The 23,417-nt window shown below is 34.5% G+C and overlaps 1 protein-coding gene and 1 long non-coding RNA gene across 10 annotated transcripts; one reads left to right on the top strand and one right to left on the bottom strand.

The window, feature by feature from the left end:
• Positions 2,483–5,881, top strand: LOC107618518. Of its 5 annotated transcripts, XR_002353804.1 has the most exons (6): positions 2,491–3,307; positions 3,622–3,839; positions 3,950–4,093; positions 4,427–4,524; positions 5,186–5,239; positions 5,382–5,866. It is a non-coding gene; the product is annotated as an uncharacterized LOC107618518 (long non-coding RNA). The 5 variants fall into 5 exon arrangements; XR_001615273.2 differs by having other exon boundaries at positions 2,483–3,307; positions 4,427–5,239; positions 5,382–5,881; XR_001615272.2 differs by having other exon boundaries at positions 2,493–3,307; positions 5,186–5,881.
• LOC110266541 (phototropin-2-like) lies at positions 7,023–11,833 on the bottom strand. Of its 5 annotated transcripts, none has more exons than XM_021111395.1 (6): positions 11,336–11,833; positions 10,415–10,753; positions 10,048–10,139; positions 9,879–9,932; positions 8,054–8,126; positions 7,023–7,247 (listed from the first exon to the last, which is right to left on the bottom strand). In XM_021111395.1, exons 2-6 carry the CDS (start codon positions 10,558–10,560, stop codon positions 7,235–7,237), a joined length of 378 nt encoding a protein of 125 aa, XP_020967054.1. In that variant the 5' UTR covers positions 10,561–10,753; positions 11,336–11,833; the 3' UTR covers positions 7,023–7,234. The 5 variants fall into 5 exon arrangements, with proteins under 5 accessions (XP_020967054.1, XP_020967056.1, XP_020967055.1 ...); XM_021111397.1 differs by lacking the exon at positions 10,048–10,139 and adding an exon at positions 7,429–7,506 and having other exon boundaries at positions 7,023–7,244; XM_021111396.1 differs by having other exon boundaries at positions 7,023–7,244; positions 11,336–11,832.

Genomic DNA, 23,417 nt, shown 5'->3' with positions numbered 1-23,417 from the left:
AATTCTCAACAAAAATTTTTAACAAAGAATGAGATGAGATCTTGAAACTAACTGAGATTTTGAAGATGAAGAATGAGTAGTATGATCCCAAATTGAGAGCAGTGTGATGCTAAAATTGACAGAGCTCAACGAAAAAGAGGAATAGTAGAGTAAGTTGAAAATAAACGAGTGTCAAAATTGAGGAGCAATTTTCTACGGTCAAATTATTCATCAAGAAAATATAGAGAATTTGACATTTGTAATATTTGTCAAAAATATATATTAATTTTTACACTTAACTATAATGTTAAAAAAAAGTGTTAAAATAACTCTCTTTTCTTGTAGTGATGAAAGATTAGAGATTGATTGAATAATTAAATTTTTTTAATAATTGCGCATCTTATTAATTTTTTTAAGAATGATTTACAACATAGTAGTAAGAATCGAACCGGTGATCAAACCGATTAAACTACTAGTTCATTGATTTATTGATTCAACTGATAAATTACTGGTTGAATCGGTAAAATTGGTCTCATGTAAATAAAAAATATAAAATAGTAAAAAATTTAAAATACATTTATTCAATATTTTTAAAATAACCAAATATCAAATTTTAAAGACAACTAATACAAAGATAGACATAAAATTAGTTAATACTGCTATAATAGTATCTTAATTTGACACAATAAAAATAACAATCCATACAATCCATTCAAGGAGTAATTTCAAAGTCTAGGTATATCTTCATTTGATGTTCTTGAGATGATGGTGTTTCTGATGAAGCCATCTTAAAATCCCATAAAAGAAAAAAAATTCAATCAACTAAGTAACTAATAGCAAAAGAAACCAGCATCATTACAACAACAACAATCAACAAAATTTATAATCAGTGAAACCAATTCATAAACCAATTCAACAATTAACAAAACCAGTGAAACCAATTCATAAACTAATTCCAACACTAACATTGAAATAGATAAAATAAATTGATAATTTTTTAGTAAAATTTATATTTTTATTAATAATGGTAAATAATTAAAAATATAATTAATTCAAAAAATAGAGAATACAAAATTTAAATTAAATTAGATATTTATAAAATTATTTAATTCAAGGTTTTACTATATAATTAGTGTTAGCCATATATAATATTAGAAAACACAGTGGCAGAGTGATAATTAGGAAACATTGTAAAACCTTAGTAAAACATAAGACCTCTTATTTACTATGGAGGTGCACTGTTATGGAGCACCATAGAGTGGTAAGTTACCAAATCGATTGGACCGATTTTTGTAACAGTTCAGACCACCCGCTAGCACGATATTGTCCGCTTTGGCACATAAGGACTCACGATTTTGCCTTTGACGATAGGGATGATAGCCGAAACCCCCCACACTCACTCGTCAAAATGCGTCATGCTAGGTAGAGGTATCCACACCCTTATAAGGCATGCTTCGTTCCCCTCCCCAACCGATGTGGGACCTTACAATCCACCCCCCTCCACCCTCCTAAGGGAGCCCAGCGCCCTCGCTAGCACATCGATCTGAGCTCCAGTTCTGATACCATCTGTAACAGCCCAGACCACCCGCTAGCACGATATTGTCCGCTTTGGCACACAATACCTCACGATTTTGCCTTTAACGATAGGGATGATAGCCAGAGCCCCACACACTCACTCGTCAAAATGCGTCATGATAGGGAGAGTTATCCACACCCTTATAAGGCATGCTTCGTTCCCCTCCCCAACCGATGTGGGACCTAACAATTTTTGCCGGTTCTTATCGAATTTGACCGGTTCTCACCGGTTCATGCCGATTTTTATCCTTAAACGGTACAAAGACAAATCAAATCAGTTGATAATTTTGTTCACCGATTTTCTGGTCGAATCAGCCGGTCTGATTCGATTTTTACAACTATAATTTGCAATATTTTTTTAATAACTAACTTCATTATTGTATTGGATAACCATGTAAAAATAAGAAGGATGTGTATTATTAATTAATCTCATATTACTCTTAAAGAGAATTCGTCAAGAAGACTCGCTATCTCTTTATATCTTTGTTCTCTATATGGAGCGCTTGTCCCAATTCATTAGTGTTATTGTTGAATATGGAAATTAAAAATCGATTAAGCTAAGTAGAGAGGGGTCCAACTTGTGCCACCTATATTTTGCTGATGATCTAATTTTATTTGTTGAGGCTAATATGGATCAAGCGGGAGTCATTAACAAAGTTTTTGATGCGTCTGTAATAGTTCTAGGCAAAAAATGAACAATAAAAAAATTCGGGTCTTTTTCTCTAACAACGTGAAAAATATTGTCAGAAGTGAGATTAGTGAACCTTGAATTTCTCTAGGATTGATGATCTTGATAAATACTTTGGGGTACCCCTCATTCACTCAAAAGTAACCAATGAGACTTTCAACATCATCAGCAAGCTAAATAAGAGATTGAAGAGCTAGAAAGCCTCTTTTCTCTCTTTGGCCGGAAAAACTATTTTTGAGATATGTTCTTTTTTCTATTCCTAGTAATATTATGTAAACTGCAATTTTACTTTCATCTACTTGTAATTCGATTGATCATAAATACAGAAATTTTTTTTGGAGAGACACTGAACAATAAAAAAAGATTCATCTGTTAAGTTGAAAGAAAATTAGCAAGCCTAAAGGTTTAGGAGATCTTAGTATCCGGCACGCAAAAAACCTTAATCATGCCTTTATGATGAAGGTTGGATGGAGGATGGTGGAAAAAAAAAAGACAATCTTTGGACTAGAGTGCTATGCTCAAAATATAAGTATGAAAATGATATCCTTCCCAATCACTACAACACACACGAAAAATTGCGGCCGAAAATTACCAACCATTTCTTGAACCGCTGTGAATTGGTGGGATACCAGCGGTTCTCTTAGCATTTTTAAGCTCAGTTATAAATCGGTCAAAATAGCGCCTATTTGGTATTCCAACAGCAACAAAAATCGATCTGAATAAAAAAACCTTCGCCTTCAACATTCGGGAGCCAGTCTTCTTGTTTCGTGCAAACCCAAAGGGAGCAAAGGCGCGAATCTCACTCAACAATCCTTGCCGGCATGTAGCTCCCCTTCAACTGCTACGTCCTTCCCCATCACCGATCTGCTTTTCTGCCGTTTAGCTCCCGCGTGCGAAAGAAAACTGGAAGGGTGCGAAACCATCGTTCTTCCCTCCGCCGTGCTCATCCGTGTCATCGTGGAGTCGCGTGGCTGCCCATCCGTCTTGGTGTTGTGGTCGTTGTCCTCGTCGTCCTTCCCCCTTGCCCTATTGTGTGCTACTCGATCACCATCTCCCTTCTCACTGGTTCGTTCTTCCCCTTGCCCTGCTGTTCTAATTTCATCCCTTTGTCCCAATTTAATTTATTTGCTTGTTGTTCTACTAATTTTGCTCCAGTTTCATCCCTTTATCTTCTGTCTTTTGTTTGACTTTATCCTGATTCAATCACTATTCTGTTTCAATCCCTATTCTTGGTCCAGAAACATCGATTGTGTTCTAACCTAGCCCTCTGTTCATGCAATATCCCTGTCAATTTCTATTATTGCAATTTCTTTTGTCCATTTTCTATTTGCTGTTACTGAGTTTTGTCTTGTGATTTATTTGGGTTTGTTTGCATTCAGTTGAAAACCTCGAAGAAAAAGAAAAATTAAAAAAGAGATAAAATGATATTCAGATCAAAGCGGAAGCAACAAAAATGGAGAAGATCTGTGTTGCCATTCGTCTTCGCCCTCCAGTTTTTGAAGACTCCTCTAATGGAGATTCTAAAAGGTCGAAAAGAATCGTGTTTTGCTTCACAGGATTCATGACACACCACTCTCTAACTCTTTTTATGCTTTTGGTATATTCTATTTCTTCTTCTTCTTTCTCTACTTATTCACGTTACTTCGAGGTTTTTACAATTTCAATTTGATTTTCGTTACATTTTTTCATGTTCTACGCTACTTACAGATCATGTGTTCGATGAAACTAGCACCAATTGGTTCTACGAGCTGCTCACCAAGGATATAATTCATGCTGTGCTCGATGGCTTCAATGGCATGTTTCTAATATATGAACAAATATGAAGAAAGAATTGAGGCTGAGAAAAATCTGGTAATCTTTTTCCCCTCCAATCCATACTTGGATAGAATGTGTCTCTGTTAATGTGAAATGAAGGTTTCCATTTTTGAGTAGGAGTAGGTGGTAACAAACCTCTGCTAGTAAGATTTACATATAAACCTGGTGTTACAAAAATCCTGCTGTCTATTTAACTTCTAACTCCATATTAGTTTTTATTCCGAAAATCCATTTCATTTTCATATCTTATTGTCTTCAATGCAGGAAAGTTTACAACTACTTTGATACTTCTTCATTATCAGTATAGTTTTCCCCCTCCTATATGATTATTGTATGCGTTCTTCAGTACCTGAGTTTCTAGTTCTGCAGGTAAAAGAAGAGACACAGCAACTTGCTCGAATTTTTGAAACATTTGGGACTTTCAAGGTGAAGTGGAAAGGTGGTAAAGGAAAACTAATTTTTGGAAGGTGAGGCTTATTCTGTGCAATTTTGAGCTATTGATTTATTCTCTATATGGATTATGCTTCTATATTTAGTACTAATAAGAAATCAAAGAAAAGGCATGACATAGAACAATAAAACAATAGAAAAGCATTATGTCGCTAGTACATATTAGTAAGAGTTGCCCTGTTTTGCCACCATGATTGCTTAAATTAATATGTGATAAATTAAAGACACGCATTATATATTAATTATTGCTCCTTTGTATATATGATTTGATGTGGTAGATATCAGATAATGCATCATATTCAATTGCTTTGATGCAGTAGATATCAAATTTCACTATTTTATTATATCGAAGAGTGGATTTGGAGTTAGATTAATTAGCTAATTCATTCAGCAAGTGGATTGGTTATGAAATAAAATTTGTAATTGCTAGTCAAATTTCTATTGGTCAAACTCATTTTGTAAGTAGTCTAACATTTGGCAATGTTACTTGAGATATATATGTTGTGATTAATGTTGTGTCTTTTGAGATTGACTTAAGAAAAGGCACATGTAATTGTTAAATTACTAAGCGGATGAATATGGGTGAGGGGAGGAGTGAGGAACGCAATTTGCCAATCGATTTCTTTTAATACTTTCAAATGACTAATAAATTGAGACTCTGTTGTTTGTGTTCTCCAGGTTCTATGCATTTTTCATTATTGATAAATGATAGTTACTATTTCTGAATGGGAGGTACGATCTTGTTATGTTTCTATTTATGTTGCTTTTTGCTACTGTCTTTAACATATTGTCCAATCTGTTATGGGTGGAAGAAGAATAAAGCTCAGTTCTTTTGCATTTTTATTTTGTTCTTTTTTTCCAACTCGATTTCTAGCATATGAAATTAGAAGTCTAATGTTTCAATATCGAGAAGGCCCCTTGTGACCACCTGCATCCTGAATATGCGTACGAGGAGACTGGTGTTTTTCTCTTGCGGAAGGAGAAGAAGAAGCATTGATTTCGGGAAGCTTTCTAAATGAATTTTTAGAATTGCTTGAACTTATTCACTCCTATGTCCTCCAAATCGAATTTACTAGTTGAGTTTTACAATTCAAGTTTTGTATACATTAGAAACTCATTGCAGATAGATTATTTTTAACAGGGTAACAAAGTTGTGTTCATGCTCGCATTTGTGTTCGGTGTACCCAATGCTTGTCAAAGAAAGATATTTGTAGACTTCCTAAGCATTGCTTCTGTATTACTTTTTAGCTTGAAATACTATTTTCTATGGTGGAAGGTTGATAGCTCTGCATTACTGTTCTAAATTGCGACTATTTGGTGCTTAAGGGCGTCAAGATTATGATAGCCTTGATTTATATATATCTTCTTGGTTCAGATTATGCTTTTAGGTTATTCTGATTTAGATTTTTTTCTATATATTTGATTAATTCAGTTTGATTGTGGCTGTTTAGAGTTAAGCATTTTGATTCAGATTTTGTCTTTGATTTAATTTGGCTGCTTAGAGTTAAGAATTGATTCAGTTTAATTGTGTCTTCTAATCGTTCTGTTGTTACTATTGAAGGTAAATAGCAAATAGATTTTTTGACCATTTTTATTGGAGACACACAAGGTTTACGAACTCTAAAAGTGTGTGGTAAGAAAGCTAAGCATATGTTGCTCAATCACCATGGATACAAAGTGGCACTACAAAAAAAAAAGGCCTATGGTCACGGTAAAGCTAGTGAAAAGGGTGACCATAGATCTATAGTCACGGTTTTGGATCTATGGTCACGATTTTTTACCGTGGCCTATTCCTTCGTGGCCATAGGTCTATGGTCACGGTTTTTTTACCTATGGTCATGGTTTCTATGGTCACGGTTACAATTTTCAAATTCTGACACTTTAGGCCACGGTTTTTAACTGTGACCATAGGGCAATCTATGGTCACGCATAAAAACCGTGACCATAGCCATATCTATGGTCACGGTTTTGGCCGTGACCATAGCCTCTATGGTCACCCTTCCTTAAAACCGTGACCATAGCCTTATCTATGGTCACGGTTTTGGCCGTGACCATAGTTTCTATGGTCACCCCTCCTCAAAACCGTGACCATAGCTTTATCTATGGTCACGGTTTTGGCCGTGACCATAGAGCCTATGGTCACCCCTCCTTAAAACCGTGACCATAGCCTCTATGGTCACCCTTCCTTAAAACCGTGACCATAGCCTTATCTATGGTCACAGTTTTGGCTGTGACCATAGCCTCTATGGTCACCCCTCTTCAAAACCGTGACCATAGCCTTATCTATGGTCACGGTTTTGGTTGTGACCATAGAGCCTATGGTCACCCCTCCTTAAAACCGTGACCATAGCCTTATCTATGGTCACGGTTTTGGCCGTGACCATAGGTTATCTATGGTCACCTTATTTTAAAATGGTGACCATAACCTGTTTTGTTTTATGAGCTTTAATTTTTTTTAAAGCATAATCACATCTCAAAATAATGATAATCACAAAATAAATCTAAGAACAAGAAATGTAAATCATAAAAGTTTCATTATAAACTAGATATGTTTAATTTTAGTCTAAACAACAGAAATCAAAATAGAGTGTAATATATCCAATTACATGTAATACCGAGTAAAGTCTCTTTTCAAAAAGTACAGAACACATCAAAAAATTACATTTAGATAACTAAAGTGTAAGACCCATTCCATGTCATATTTGTATGGAACATATTTTCTTCACATCATGTCTTCCTGCTGGCAAAAGAAATAAACATGTTAAAATAGAGCAAAAATGCTTTTGATAATGCAATACATATGCAGCAAAGTTTAATAAGTCAATTAACTTTAAAATTTCAACCACTAAACAGCAAGGAGTATTTGCTAGGGTTTTGATGAGCCACATAAAAAGAAAATCTTAGCCAAAACTTATACATACATGTCCCTCTTTATATAAACAACAAAGTCCAATTGAACATTCAACAACTCTGTGATCCATCAAGGTTAAATACATCACCTAAAATAAAAAAAAATGAAGTCAAAACTGCTTGAAGAGGAAGTAATGAATAAAAATTTAAATATGAAAACCAAAGCCAATTTTAAAAAATCACAACAACCAATTTTAAAAATCTTAAAAAAGCAATGACTTTGTTTTATAATTAATAATGATCCCCCTGGATTTTTACTTAAATGTTTAGCTAGGCCCTATATATGCGAAGTCAGGTCTTATTTTTATTTATCAAAATTTTCAAACATTCCACATTTAATTATAAAAGGAATCAATAAATGTTATAAATGTCAAAAGGAATCTATAATTTAACAAAAACAGCTAAACAAGTAAACATAGCCCTCGTGGCACTTGGCAGTTTCTAAATGGGAAGAAAATGATACATAGTATGGTCATTATCAAATTATTATCAAAATCCATGCAGCCACAGTTTGGTCCCCAACCAGCCCTCTAATTAAAAGAATGACAAAGAAGTCAACAATAAAATGAATAAAAAAGTAAAAAACTAACTTGAAAGACAAAACTCAACAGAGGTAAAAAAGGACACTATCTTTACCCGATGAATTTGATGACTTTGCCGTCTTCGTCCTTGATGGGTGAAATTGTAAGTAGGTTCCAGAAGGGCATCCCATCTGGTATGCGAAATTGCTACTCAGATTAGGTTGTAAAATTATTTGTTCGTTCTTTCCCTGGCTATGGCACCAAAAACGGATGCACAGAACCATGGTCCAAACATAACTTCACAACTTCGCATAACTAACCAACAAGTGCACTGGGTCGTCCAAGTAATAAAACCTTACGTGAGTCAGGGTCGATCCCACGGAGATTGTCGGCTTGAAGCAAGCTATGGTCACCTTGTAAATCTCAGTCAGGCGGATATCACATAGTTATGGAGTTTTCAAATATTAATAATAAATAGAAAATAAGGATAGAAATACTTATGTAATTCATTGGTTAGAATTTCAGATAAGCGTATAGAGATGCTTTCGTTCCTCTGAACCTCTGCTTTTCTGCTGTCTTCATCCAATCAATCCTACTCCTTTCTATGGCTGGCTTTATGTAAGGACATCACCGTTGTCAATGGCTACTTTTCATCCTCTCTGTAAAAATGGTCCGATGCGCTGTCACTGCATGGCTAATCATCTGGAGGCATCACCGTGGTCAATGGCTACATCCCATCCTCTTGTGAAAAAGGTCCAAATGCTCTGTCACAGCACGGCTAATCATCTGAGGTTCTCAATCATACTGGAATAGGATTCACCCTCCTTTTGCGTCTGTCACTACGCCCAGCACTCGCGAGTTTGAAGTTCGTCACAGTCATTCAATCCCAGAGTCCTACTCGGAATACCACAGACAAGGTTTAGACTTTCCGGACTCTCATGAATGACGCCATCAATCTAGCTTATACCACGAAGATTCTGATTAAGAGATCCAATAGATACTCATTCAATCTAAGGTAGAACGGAAGTGGTTGTCAGGCACGCGTTCGTGGGGGAATGATGATGATTGTCACGTTTATCACATTCATATTGAAGTGCGAATAAATATCTTAGAAGCAGAATAAGTTGAGTTGAATAGAAAAATAGTAGTACTTTGCATTAATCTTTGAGGAACAGCAGAGCTCCACACCTTAATCTATGGAGTGCAGAAACTCTACCGTTTGAAAATACATAAGTGATGAAGGTCCAGGCATGGCCGAATGGCCAGCCCCTAAACGTGATCACAGGATCAAAAATACAATCCAGGATGTCAAATACAATAGTAAAAAGTCCTATTTATACTAAACTAGTTACTAGGGTTTACAGAAGTAAGTAATTGATGCATAAATCCACTTCCGGGGCCCACTTGGTGTGTGCTTGGGCTGAGCTTGAATGTTACACGTGCAGAGGTCATTCTTGGAGTTGAACGCCAGTTTGTAACGTATTTCTGGCGTTCAACTCTGGCTTGTGACGTGTTTCTGGCGTTTAACTCCAGACTGCAGCGTAGAACTAGCGTTCAACGCCCATTTGCGTCGTCTAAACTCGGCCAAAGTATAGACTATTATATATTTCTGGAAAGCCCTGGATGTCTACTTTTCAACGCAATTAGAAGTGTGCCATTTTGAGTTCTGTAGCTCCAGAAAATCTACTTTGAGTGCAGGGAGGTCAGAATCCAACAGCATCAGCAGTCCTTCTTCAACCTCTGAATCTGATTTTTGCTCAAGTCCCTCAATTTCAGCCAGAAAATACCTGAAATCACAGAAAAAAACACAAACTCATAGTAAAGTCCAGAAATGTGAATTTAACATAAAAACTAATAAAAACATCCCTAAAAGTAACTAGATCCTACTAAAAACATACTAAAAACAATGCCAAAAAGCGTATAAATTATCCGCTCATCACCATCCTTCTTGTAATTCAGCAACCTTCCATAGTAACTCTTCCCAGCTTCCAATGCTTCCCTTATCCAAAGCCAAAGCAACAACCAAACTTCTCTATCACAACAACCAAATTTTTCTATCACAATACCAAATTCAGATCTCTATTAGAAAATCATTTTAAGCCATTTAACTTGGAAACCGATCATTTTGTACAAAATCTAGGAAAAAAATAGCTAAGCTAATAGTCCTATTCCAAAGACAACTATGTATGTTTTCTCTACACCTGTATTTGAAACCACATAATTGAAAAATAAAATTCATATTGACACATGGATTAGAGAAAAAGGTTTTGCAATTAATTTCATATAATCTATGAACTAACATTCTACGGTAAAAAGTAAGTAAAATTGAACAGCATGAATATGACAAAGAATTTATTACTATATACCCTTTGTTTTTGTTGAGTCTTGAAAACTCAAGGTATGAATGTAAAACTTGACAATGATCTAGTTATACTTTTTATGTTGTTTGAACTGATATTAGAGGCCAAAAACTCACAGTGTCCAGCTTTGTTTCTCAATCTCTCTGTCCCTTTCATTCACTAATCTGCACATGGTACTGTAATGTGGAACTGAGATAACTGTTTTCAACAAAGACAAAGGACTAAGTGTGAAAACTGAAAAGTCAAAACCAAAATGGATCATCTAATCAGCATATCCAATTAATGGCTCTCAAATAAGTACTACCAATAATGTCATGGCCAAACACCTTTCCATAACTAACTAACTATCTTTCAAATAGAAGCACTTCTTGCAAAGAAGGTCAACGCCAAGATCAGAAATCTCAAAGCACCACTTCAAGCTGAGGCGCTCTAATCTGCTACAACCAACAGCGATCCTGGCCAACCCAATATCAGTGACACCCAATCACAAACAATTGAAAAAACTTAGCTAATTGCAAATTTTAAGACTTGGAACTTTTACAGACTTGAATGATCAAACTAAACCATCGTCAAATTTAGAGGTTTAGAAACAGTTAACATTGTTCAAACTTACTGTCACATTGAAACATTTTTATTTAATTAGGTCTACATAAGAGTTATCCATGCAATACAACATTCTTATTTAATGTGATTCTTGTATGAAACAGAGATGCAAGTATGAGCAATAAGCAAAGAATCAATCTTAGAGATTTTAGTCTATGACATCTAAAAGTTAACAATAAAATTAATTTTATTTGTATTGAATAGCTTCAGCCAAAACAGAATCAATATTTTCCTATTTGAATCAATGACCAAAACAGAGCAGTAATCAAAACAGAAAATGAATTTCCAGCCAGAGAATCAGTGACCGAAATAGAAAATGCACTTCCAGCCAGAGAACTAGGGACCAAAATAGGCAGCATTATACCAAATTAATATTCAAATCAAAATAGAAACCAAATCAACTAAAATCACATAACAAGAGACACTTGAGTTACCTAATTAGAGGTTGGGCCACAACAAGAAGGCAGAGAACCCGTGACAGGGCGTGATTCAAAAGCAGCAAAGTCCAGAAGGGCAGACGATGGCGCGACAGCAGAAGCAGGAGAGGTGACAACCCACAAACGACGAGGAGAAGCATCGACTGTGATGATGAGGACGACGGTTTCACGCAGATCCAATGGTGATGACGGCGATGGAGCTGATAGTGACGAGGGCTGGAGGGCTCCTCTCCAGTGGCTGCAGCGCTCTTTCTCTCTCTCCTCGCGTTATGACTCTCCCGACGGCGATACGACGGCGGCGATGGTGGCGGTGACACCCACCGGCGCCGTCTCTCCTTTTCCCCCTCTCCTTCCTTGTCCTTCTCCCCCCTCTCTTCGAGCTCCACCCTTTCTCTTTCCTTTCCTTTTCTTTCTGTCTGTGTATATGGTGAGGGCTGAGTGTGTGCGTAAATTAGGGGAAAAAGGGTTGGCTTAGGGTTAGAGTTTGGAGAGTAGGTAAATTAGGTTTTTATTTGAAAATTTTAATAAAATTAAGGTATAGAGTAGATATTTTTAATAAAATTAGAAATAATTAAGTTATTAAAATTTTAAATTTTAAATAAAAAATATCTAAATATTTATGAAAATTATATGAGTTGTAATTAATTTTAAATTTAAAATTTTATAATTTTGATTTAATTACTTTTTGATAAATAATTTTTTGAAAATAAAAGTATGAATAATTATAATAAATTACAAATAATCTGTTATTTATTTTCTAACAAACGGGGTTTTTAAGGCTTAATGATGAGTGTTGAGTTATAGTGGGTTCTATTTTTATAATGAGATGGTGGAGTTGTAAAGACAATAAGAGTAGACGATGGCGACAAATAACATAATAAAAAGTGAAAGTGAGGGTTAGAATTAGGATTTTTACTTTTTACATTTATTTTTATTTTTAAATTTTAACTATTTTTATTTATATTTAACAATTAATTTTTTTAATTTAAAAAATTAATTTTTAATCAACATTTAAGATTTAATTATTAATAAAAATTATATACTAATTTTATAAAAAAAATATAAAATAATATATATTATTTTTAAAATTTAATCATTTTAGGCCACCCTCCAAAACCGTGACTATAGACCTTTTTAGGCTACCCCCCAAAACCGTGACCATAGACCTTTTTAGGCCACCCCCAAAACCGTTACTATAGACCCCTTTAGGTCAACCCCCAAAATCGTGACCATAGACACTTTTAGGTCACCCTTTTTTGAAAAACCGTGACCACAGCCCTTTTTTGGTCATTGTAAAAAATCGTGACCATAGACCCCTTTAGGTCACCCCTAAAACCGTGACCATAGACCCTTTTAGGCCAGCCCCAAAACTGTGACCATAGATCCCTTTAGGCCACCCCCCAAAACCGTGACTATAGACCCTTTTAGGCCACCCCCAAAATCGTGACCATAGACCCCTTTAGGTCACCCCCAAAAACCGTGACTATAGACCCTTTTAGGTCACCCTTTTTTGAAAAACCGTGACCATAGTCCCTTTTTGGTCACTGTAAAAAACCGTGACCATAGACCCCTTTAGGTCACCTCCAAAACCGTGACCATAGACCCTTTTAGGCTACCCCTCAAAACCGTGACCATAGACCCTTTAGGCCACCCCCCCAAAATCGTGACCATAGACCCTTTTAGGTCACCCTTTTTTAAAAAACCGTGACCATAGACCCTTTTTGGTCACTGTAAAAAACCATGACCATAGACCCCTTTAGGTCACCCCTCAAAACCGTGACCATAGACCCTTTTAGGCCACCCTTTTTTAAAAAATCGTGACCATAGGTACTCTATGGTCACCCTTTCCAAAAAAAAATGTGACCATAACTTTTTTTGGTCATCCTAAAAAACCGTGACCATAGAGGGTCTATGGTCACAGTTTTTTACCGTGTCCAAAAAAACCGTGGCCATAGACCTAAAATGTTGTAGTGTCGCCAGTTGATTATATGACCAAGTGGGTGGAAGTTGTGGCTCTGCCCACCAATGATGCCAAAGTGGTGATGAGCTTTCTTCAGAGATATATTTTCAACCGGTTTGGTGTCCCAAGGACACTAATTAGTAATGGAGGAAGCCACTTCTGCAACAGACAGTTAGACTCACTTCTACAAAGATATGGAGTCCATCATAAAGTGACAACCCCTTATCACCCACAGACAAGTGGACAGGTTGAGGTCTCCAGTAAGGAATTCAAGAGAATAATGGAGAAGACCATGAGTACTTCAAGGAAGAACTGGGCTATGAAGCTTGATGATGCTCTCTAGGCATACACACTATTCATGACTCCTATTGGGATGTCCCCGTACCAGTTGGTTTATGGTAAGGCCTATCACTTGCTGGTGGAGTTGGAGCACAGAGCATATTAGGAAAACAAAGTTTCTGAACTTTGATGCCAAGGCTGCAGGAGAAAAGAGGCTCCTTAACTAAATGAGCTTGATGAATTTAAAAATTCAGCCTATGAGAATGCCAAGCTCTATAAAGAAAATACCAATGCGTGGCATGACAAAAAAACCATGACCATAGCTTTTTTTCTTTTGGTCACCCTAAAAAACCATGACCATAGAGGGTCTATGGTCACGGTTTTTTACCGTGACAAAAAAAACCGTGGCCATAGACCCAAAATATTGTAGTGTGGGAAAATTGAAGATAATATATTGTTGTTGGCTTCAATATGCTTTGAATAAATTCAGAAATGTTTGAGTTCGTAAATGATCAGTGTAATAGTAATAGTATGTACATAATCTGCTACATTGTAATTTGTGAGAAGGTTTATTTTCACAACTAACAACGACGTAATTCATTTCTAATGTTTTCTTTGATATTCCAAATAAAATCTTTTTTTATCAAAGGTGTAGGAAATCTTACAACCTAGTTAAAATTTGGATTGCATTTATTCCTTATTTCTTTGGGAGTCTGAAATCGATTTAACTTCAATTTGTTAGTGATTTTATTATTTGTTATATGTATTGTATTATATTGCAGGTGGAGACCATTTTGAATAGGGACAATTTTACTTTGGAAGAACTACTTAATAGTCGCCTTAAACTTAAGTTTGTCTGGAAAAGCACAGGTTGAACAATTGATACGTTACATTGTTGAAGAAGCTGCCGAGGATGCTGAAAAGAAGCGAATTTTCAAGTAGGTTGCTTGGATTGGATATTGCTTTAAGTTCCTGGTTGGTAGATTTTTGTAATGATACATGTTTTTCCTATTATTCTGTAACAGGTTCCCTTTTATTGCTTGTGAGATATTCACCTGCGAATTTGATGCTATACTCACGACTCTTGTAGAGGATGAGAAAGTAAGCCATTATTCACCTGCGAAGTAAGCCATTATATTCGCCTCATTGCACCCTTCTTGATCCTCTATCACCCTTATTCCTCCCACCCACCCACACCCCTGCCATCGTGCCCTTGTTCATCTCCTCTCCATCTGCCATTTTCCTCCATTTACATCCTCTATTATAGTTGTAATTTCATTTATAAGTATTCTAGATTTCTCATCATGTTTTCTGCAACATGTGCCCCATGTAATCTTCTATCTTTGGAATTGTTGTAGGCTCTAGATCAGATGTATAATGTTGTTGCTGCATATAATGAGAAACATTAGTATACTAGTACCTTTTTTTGTTTGTATTTCTTGCCTTTCTTGTACTTTGTTCAACAGAGAAAGAAGTGATTTTGGATTCATAAAGGTGAGAACTATTTGTGTACGCAATCAGTGCAATTAACATAATTATGTTTGGTTATCTATCCTTGATTCTATTTGGTTAGTAAATTCAATTCAATGGTTGATTGACAATTTCTTATCAATTGTTGTTTGCATTCTTTCTTTATCTTCAAAACAGCTTTCTTGAATGATCAATGAATATTAAGGTAAATGAGCTATTGAAGTCTTGAATTTTGGATACAAAGAATCTAGATACTTTTTTTTGTGATTTTAATTCATTGCAAGAAGAAAGGTGAATCAAACTAAGAATGAGAGTGCAGGTTTATAGATCCATTGAGAAGAGAAGATTATCCAGTTATCATGAAGTCTCTAGTGAAAAGCAGATTATCAAATTCTCTTCACATGAATCAAGGCTTGCAAGAGGATTATGTGATTTCATTGGTTCGAATTACTACACTTCCAACAATACTATAACTATGTTGCAAATTGACACTAGCCAACATTTTAACCCTTTCTTTTTTTTCCTGTGACATTGCAGAATGATCATATGAAATTGTTAAGAGGCTGCAAGAGAAGAAGCATATATGTGGAGTGACAGGTGATGGTGTCAATGACCCCCCTGCATTAAAGAGAGTAGAAATTGGAGTTGTTGCTGATGCTACAGATGCTGCTAGAAGTGCTTCTAATATTGTCCTCACTGAACCTGGTCTTAGTGTCATTATTAGTGCAGTGCTCACTAATAATTGTTAGTTTAGTGTCATTATGAAGAACTATATTGTTAGTTTTCTTGCATACAGAATTTAATCGCTTCACTCTTACTTTTCTTTTTTGATATTTTAGTATTCTAACATTGCAAAATAGCAAAACTTGCTAAAGGTCTGGTTGCGCAGGTTCATATGTTGCAAATTTAGCGTAACCTATTAAGTTCAATGTGCTGTTGATTACATATGAAGTAGTTTTTTTTTTTCTCGTTTTGATCTTCTTCTCCTTTTATCTTATCTTTACCTCTGATTACTATTCGTGTATCATTATCATAATTTTTAATCTTATCTATCATTTTGATCCATAATTATGCATTGTATTAATTTTTATGAGTCTTTAGAATTTTGTTAAAAAAAAAATTTTTATTTGTTTTTTATAAAATGTATGTGTGTTCCATTCTTTGTTTATTTATAAAAATTGAACTAAATTTGAACTTAAATTTTAACATTTAAAATAAATCTTTCTATGTCTCTACTCAAATCTATGCTGAAGAAATAATCTATCTATCCGTTGGCTAATTCTCAAACTTTACTACATCTATTTTGAGATGTAATATATTGCTTGTAGAAAGTACCTAAGTTAAATTATTGAAACATAATTTGATAATGCTTTAAATAAAAAAATTATTCTATGTAAATTTATTTTTTTAAAATAATTGTCTCTCGTTGCTTATCTAATTTTTATTCTTTAAAAACATATCAAAAATAAAAAAAATTCACAACAGTAATTTACATCCAATACGAGACTGAATATTTCCAGTTATATTATCTGCTGTTACTTGAATCAATTCTATTATCATGAGTTCTAGTGTTATTGATTATGAAAAATTTTAGTACTCAATATATCTAAAGATGGATATAACTTTATCAAATATTGTAAGTTATAGAGGATGAGTGATTCATATTAAATTTCTAATGGTAGTTAATTGAATTACTCTATTTGTAATGACTTCAAATGGAATTGTTCTATTTGTTCTATTATTTGGTGCAGGGAGTTAATAGAGACTGACAGTGAGAATTACTACAACAATATAGATTATTTTTTAGGGTTATAATGTATAAAAGAAAATTAAAATTAGTCAAAAAAATAAATTTTGACATTATTTTAACTATGAAAATATGTTAATAAAAATTTTGTCAAAAATAGTATTTTTAACATATAAGTGATTGTGAAAAAAATTTAAATCTTATTTTGATAAATATTGGCCGTCAAAAATAATTTATTAGAAAATTTTGAGAACATATTTTCTGTGATACTTATTAATTGTCAAAAATACTATTTATTTTTATACTTATTGAGTATAAAATATTCTCAACAAAAAATTTTAACAAAGAATGAAATGAGATCTTGAAACTAAAGAATAAATTGAGATTTTGAAGATAAAGAATGAGTAGTATAATCCTAAACTGAGAGCAGTGTGATGTCAAAATTAACAGAGCCCAAAAAAGAAGAAAAATAGTGGAGTAAATTGAAAACAAATGAGTATCGAAATTGAGGAGTAATTTTCTACGGTCAAATTATTCATCAAGAAAACATAAAAAATTTGACATTTGTGATATTTGTCAAAAATATATATTAATTTTGACATTTAATTATGGTGTTAAAAAATAAAGTATTAAAATAACTCTATTTTCTTGTAGTGAATAGAAGTTTTTTATTTGAAGTGACCTGTGAAATACATATGAAAGGGAATAATAGGAGAATATATTTTTAGTTAATGAGATACGAAAATATCAGTTCCTATTTAAATGGGTGAAAATTTTTTTATTTCATGTTAATGAGAAGTTTTGGTAATAATAATCTATGTTGTTAAGGATAATATTAAAATCAGAAAAACTCTGCATCCATGTATTTTTTATATAGTTGTTAACCAAGTAATTTTCTCTACACGCGCGTCCCCACCCCTCACTCGTTTGTCATACACGCGCTACATATAACGTGATGCAACCTAAAGTTTTGCTCAATGTAAATTTTCTGCTGCAACGTAAACATCCTTCTTCTCTGCTCGCGTTCTTCCTTATTGATCTGCATTGCCTTCGTCGTTCTCCTCTGGTCGCGTTCATCTTCTCGTTTTCTTATTTCGATCTGGTTGCATTTATCTTCTTCCAATTCTTCTTCGTTTTCTTCTTCGATCTGCACTTCTGAATCGAAACAATAAATGACTCAACTTCAAATTAGAAGAGTGATTTGGATTACTCTTCTGAAACGAATCTAACTGACAAAGTTCGGGTTATTCAATTTTGAATCGAATTGAATGGAATGCAATTGCTAATTTGAATTGAATTAAATGGACGGAGGTGTACTGAATTGAATTGATAATATGTAAATTATAGGTAGAGTTATTTGAATTTGATTTTATATAATGGATTATGTTTCGTTCACTCAGTACTATACAATTGTTTCACCATGAGTACTGTGTTCAGTTCATTCTACAGAAAGCTGTTTGAATTTGATTTTATATAATGGATTATGTTTCGTTCACTCATTACTATACAATTGTATTGTGTTTGGTTCACCATGAGTACTATGTTCGGTTCATTTTGCACTATTCAAAACTCTTCTTCCTCACCTTCTACTGCTTCTTCACCAGAGAGAGAAGGAGAAAAAGACAAAAAAATATAGCAACAACAACAACAAAAGAATGATGATAGGGTTTCAGGGTTTAGGGTTTATGGGTTCAGGGTTCAGTGTACAAGGGTTCAGTGTGTTTCAAACTTCCGGTTCGCCCCGTGTATTAATTTCGGTTTACCGTGTTCATGGTTGAGGGTTTAAGATTTAGGGGTCTAGGGTTTAGGGTTCAGGGTTCAGGGTTTTAGGAGGTTTAGGGTTTAGGGTTTAGCATTCAGGGTTCAGAGTTCAGTGTTCAGGGTTCAGGTTCAAGGTTTAGGGTTTAGGGTTTAGCGTTTAGCGTTCAGGGTTCAGAGTTCAGAGTTCGGGTTTAGGATTTAGGGTTTAGGGTTTAGGTTTTAGGTTTTAGGGTTTTAGGGATTTAGGGTTTATGGGTTCAGGGTTTAGTGTTCAGGGTTCTGGTTTTAGTGTTTAGGGTTTAGGGTTCAATGTTTAGGGGTTCATAATTTTTTGGTAAACAGGAGAGCGATTTGGATTACTCTTCTAAAACGAATCAAACTGACAAAGTTTGGATTATTCAATTTTGAATTGAATTGATAATATGTAAATTGTAGGTAGAGTTATTTGAATTTGATTTTATATAATGGATTATGTTTCGTTCACTCAGTACTATACAATTGTTTCACAATGAGTACTGTGTTCGGTTCATTCTGCAGAAAGCTGTTTGAATTTGATTTTATATAATGGATTATGTTTTGTTCATTCAATACTATACAATTGTATTGTGTTCGGTTCACCATGAGAAATATGTTCGGTTTACCATGAGTACTGTCTTCAGTTCACCATGAGTACTGTGTTCGGTTCATTTTGCACTATTCAAAACTCTTCTTCACCAAAGAGAGAAGGAGGAAAAGACAAAAAATACAGCAGCAACAACAACAAAAGAATGACGATAAGGAGAAAACACGTGAAGAAGAAGAAATGCGAAAAAGGAGGAGAATGAAGAGAAGGAGGAACGCGGAAGAAGTCGAAGAAGAAGAAGATGCTCTGTGCGTAAACGAGCGTGAAAAGAAGAAGAAGAAGAAGAAGAAGAAGAAGAAGAAGAATCATGGAGGAGAAGAAGCGTTGGACAAGAGCGATTTCGTGTGTGTTGGGCGCGTATATTTCACGTTTCATTTAATGGTATTGGATTTTTTTGGTGTTGGGCCAACTTAGTTACATAGTTACATGAATGTGTAGTATCCCTGTATTAAAATTTAAATTTAGACATCAAAACTCCATGTGTATTAAAATTATATATATATAGGTCAAGAATTTTATTTATTGGAATAAAATGTAAAGGTTTGGTCCAAATAGGACAACAAAAAAATGGTATATCACTGTATGAATTAACTTTAACATTTAAAGGATAAAGGATAATAAGATACGTGTTCATAGTAGAAGGCTTAGAAACTTCCTCGCCTCACTCAGAAATCAGAAATGGTAACAGCAAAGATCTTTTGGTTCTCCCATCTTTTGGTTCCTCCTATCTCAGATTTAGAGAGTAACAGCAAAGAGGTTTTTCTTTCGTTTTTCAACTATTAACAAAATATTTCTCCCAAAAAATATGTGATCAGAAATTTAATTAAATTCTTAATTCTAGATATCTTCAATTTACAAAAAAATATTCAGTCAACTTAAATATTTTTTATACTAAAAATTTTAAAATTTTAATTTAAAATTTAAAATATTAAATTTTAACTTATGTATTAGATTTGATAAAAAAATAAAAATATACTAATACGATCCAAATTTTTGTAATCAACTTTAAAAATACGTTTTCAAAACCAGGTAGGCCTTTAATTTCAAAGCAGATAGAGAAAGCAAATAACCATCTCATGGACAATACCTTTTCCTTCCATAAAGAAAATATTAAAGAGAGGAAAAATAAATCTGTAAGCGTGACTGCAGCTAAAAATTATAAGCAATAAGATCGGAATAAATGACATTTGTCAACCTACCCCGCCAATGGGAAGAATCTTCCCGGTAAATGTAACTTCCCAGTCATGGCCAAATCCTTCTTTACATGCTTCTTCATAGCAAGGGACAACAATGAATTAATCATCGTGCAGCCAGCACTAAGTCCGTCCTTTGGTGTAGTCAACAGGAACATAGAGATATTCCTTTTCCAGTAGTATTCTTCTGGCAACTGTGAGCTATCTAAACACTTTCTCAATTATCATCGTTTCAATTTCCTTATCTTCCTCACTTCCTTCCTGCCAAAATCAAGATCCAAACATATATATGAGCAAACAAGTAAGCTGTTCGACAAAAATTTAGGTTTACAGAAAGAAAAACACATAAACTGCAAAATGTGTTGGCTGATACTGGTATAGAGACAGTTCTATGAGAATAAATGCATCTTTTTTCATCACATTATTTTTTACTTTTTTTAGCCAATATAGAACTGTCATACCAACTTACCAAGGCAAAAACATGTGTTGTAAAGAAATTGGCTAACACAAGTGCATGCTCATGGCACAACCTTAACATCAAGTAATGTATTGAAGTGGGAGTTACGTACTAAGTTTTCATTCACTAATACTCGGTTTTATTTGGTAACTGAATCAATTGCTACAAAATAATTTGTAAGAAAGAATTGTAATATGTTCTCCCAGAAACGTTAACATTACATACCTTCATATCTCTCAATTGGTTTTCAGGAGATTCAGGTTGATCAACTAGTAGATCTGTTTGTTCCTTGTCAACTTTTTTCTAAGGCTCACTCGTTTGTTCAGGGTTACTACTATCAGCTACCATGGAGCTTTCTTTCTGATTGAGATCTGGATGTGATTCAACATTATCTTCTTCACCTCTATTATAGCCTCAACAGATTGAACACTAGCAACAGTGGCATTTGTCTCCCCTTTTCTTACTAGTTGTAACATTATCTGCCATACCACAAATAGAATATTTTGGGCCCAGGTAACCAAAGCATTTACTAAAATTCAAATATACTGAAACATAGCAATCTCCAAAAATGAAATAAAACAGATTTTAAGGTAATCAAACAGCTAAGTCAATATTTAGAAACAACCAACAGGAGATAGACAAGTGTAACTAAATATGAATATAGTGGTGTTGCTCATTTGACACCATACTTAGAACACTGCTAATGGTTATGGGCAACAACCTACTGTTTATATACCACATCTTTAATTGTGCCAACATAACAATTCACCATTTCATTGAACTTTTACTTTGTCCAATGATAGCCTAACACTGTCCTGTCTTTTATCCAAACTTAGAACTTGCTATACAAAGATATTCAATACAATTGAACTATATACATGCAGATTTAAAGGCAGTATCTTTCGGTATATTTTCTCTATGTGCTTTTGGAGATTCCTGACACCTGCTTCTCGGCAGTAATTTTCTATCAAGGCAAGAAGAGCAGCATCAGTCACTTCCACCTGAAGCTAAGTTTATTTTTGTAGTTAATATTTAGTTGATAAAAATGAAAATTATTACAAAAGATGGCATCATCATGTTTGCAGTAACCAAGGGTTTTGTTCTGGCCCAGCCCATAAGTGAGCCGGGTACGAATACCGAGTTGCCAAAATATCCGAGTTGCTGAAAGAGGGTCTGCTCATGTGGGACTCATTCGAACAGAGAGTATATAAGGAGAGGATCCTACCCCCTTTCCAGAAGTAGTCACTTATCTTAACTCTAAATGCCGCCTTTCTATGGATTCTGACTTGAGCGTTGGAGTCTTTGCAGGTGGCCTTACCCCTCCTCTTGCCACGTCAGCTCGAAGGAATCCCATCCTTGCATTGGAATCCGTCTAGGTCCGGCTGCCAGTGACCCACCATCCATCAACCTTCATCACCTCCAACTCGTTCAGGACGCGAGTAACTGGACAGATTTCAAGTATGACATTCTTTGTGTAAAAAGGGACTACAACATAGGTGAAAAAGATAAGTACTTGTTCAGACTTGATTCCACATGCTTCTCGTGTATCTTCTCCAGATAATCTCTGGCGATATGCATTTTCTCATCTTCGATGTATTCAGCAATAGCAACAAACTCCATCCTATCCAATAGAGGGTTTGGCATCATTTCCAATACATTTGCAGTGCAAACAAAGAGAACCTGTGGAGATGATTTCAATGGTAAGTCACGTGGTTAACATGTTAAATAATCAATTTTTCCCAAAATACTATCACTGGCCATGCAACCATATTTATCAAAACCGATCCAATAATTGAACCAGTCAAGACATTGGATTAGTGGTTAAACCAATAGATTACTGTCGAACTGTTTAAATAAAAATTAATTAATTCAATATATAAGAATGTAATTCAATTTCATTTATGTAATATTTTTTAAAAAAACATATAACAAATAACAACTTAACCCAGTGGTAAGCTTGTTAGGCATACTTGGGATCGATTCCTGAGTAGAACCATCTATTATATAAAACATGTGCTAATGCCATGCTGATGGGCTGATGGCATCGCTTCTATGACCTGCCGGTTCACTTGGTTCGTTTAACCCAAGTTTGACCAGTCTAATTGTAGGTACAATCTAAAATTCTAAATACTAAACTAGACCTGGTAGAATTTGGTTTTTGGTCGAACCAACTGGTCCGATATGAGTTTGATAACTACGCACGCAACCCACTTGAACATGGACATGAACATATTAGTATATTACACCTGTATAATTATTAGACAAAAAATATTATTTTTATAAAAAATTATGAAAAAAAATAATTAGTTATACAGTGATGTTTCTATATATAATATTTATGTTTATTTTAATTAAATTAGGTCATTTGACAGCTTGATTATTTATTTTGATTTTTTGAATTGGCATCAAACGAAAAGTGCGAGAACAGTTACGAATACTATTCAAATTTTCACTTGATAACTGTTAGTTGACATTAGATTAGTCTATAAATAAAGCTTTAGACACATTTTGTAGGGAGTCCAGTTCTTTTGAAAAACACTTAGAAAGCTAAAACGCTGTCAGCCCCTTCGCATCATAGAGTAAAATTGAG

Source organism: Arachis ipaensis, chromosome B09, assembly GCF_000816755.2.
Source record: "Arachis ipaensis cultivar K30076 chromosome B09, Araip1.1, whole genome shotgun sequence".
NCBI lineage: Eukaryota > Viridiplantae > Streptophyta > Magnoliopsida > Fabales > Fabaceae > Arachis > Arachis ipaensis.
Note: the sequence above shows the minus strand (reverse complement) of the source record. Positions and strands in the feature narration are given on the sequence as shown.

Excerpts from the sequence above, each read along its gene's own strand:
- LOC110266541 (XM_021111395.1), bottom strand. The coding sequence starts at position 10,560 with ATGATCCATTTTGGTTTTGACTTTTCAGTTTTCACACTTAGTCCTTTG. Across the intron at positions 9,933-10,047 it reads ACAAAATGATCGGTTTCCAA|CATTGGAAGCTGGGAAGAGT; the intron begins GTTAAATGGCTT and ends GGATAAGGGAAG. Across the intron at positions 8,127-9,878 it reads GCTGAATTACAAGAAGGATG|GGATGCCCTTCTGGAACCTA; the intron begins GTGATGAGCGGA and ends GCATACCAGATG.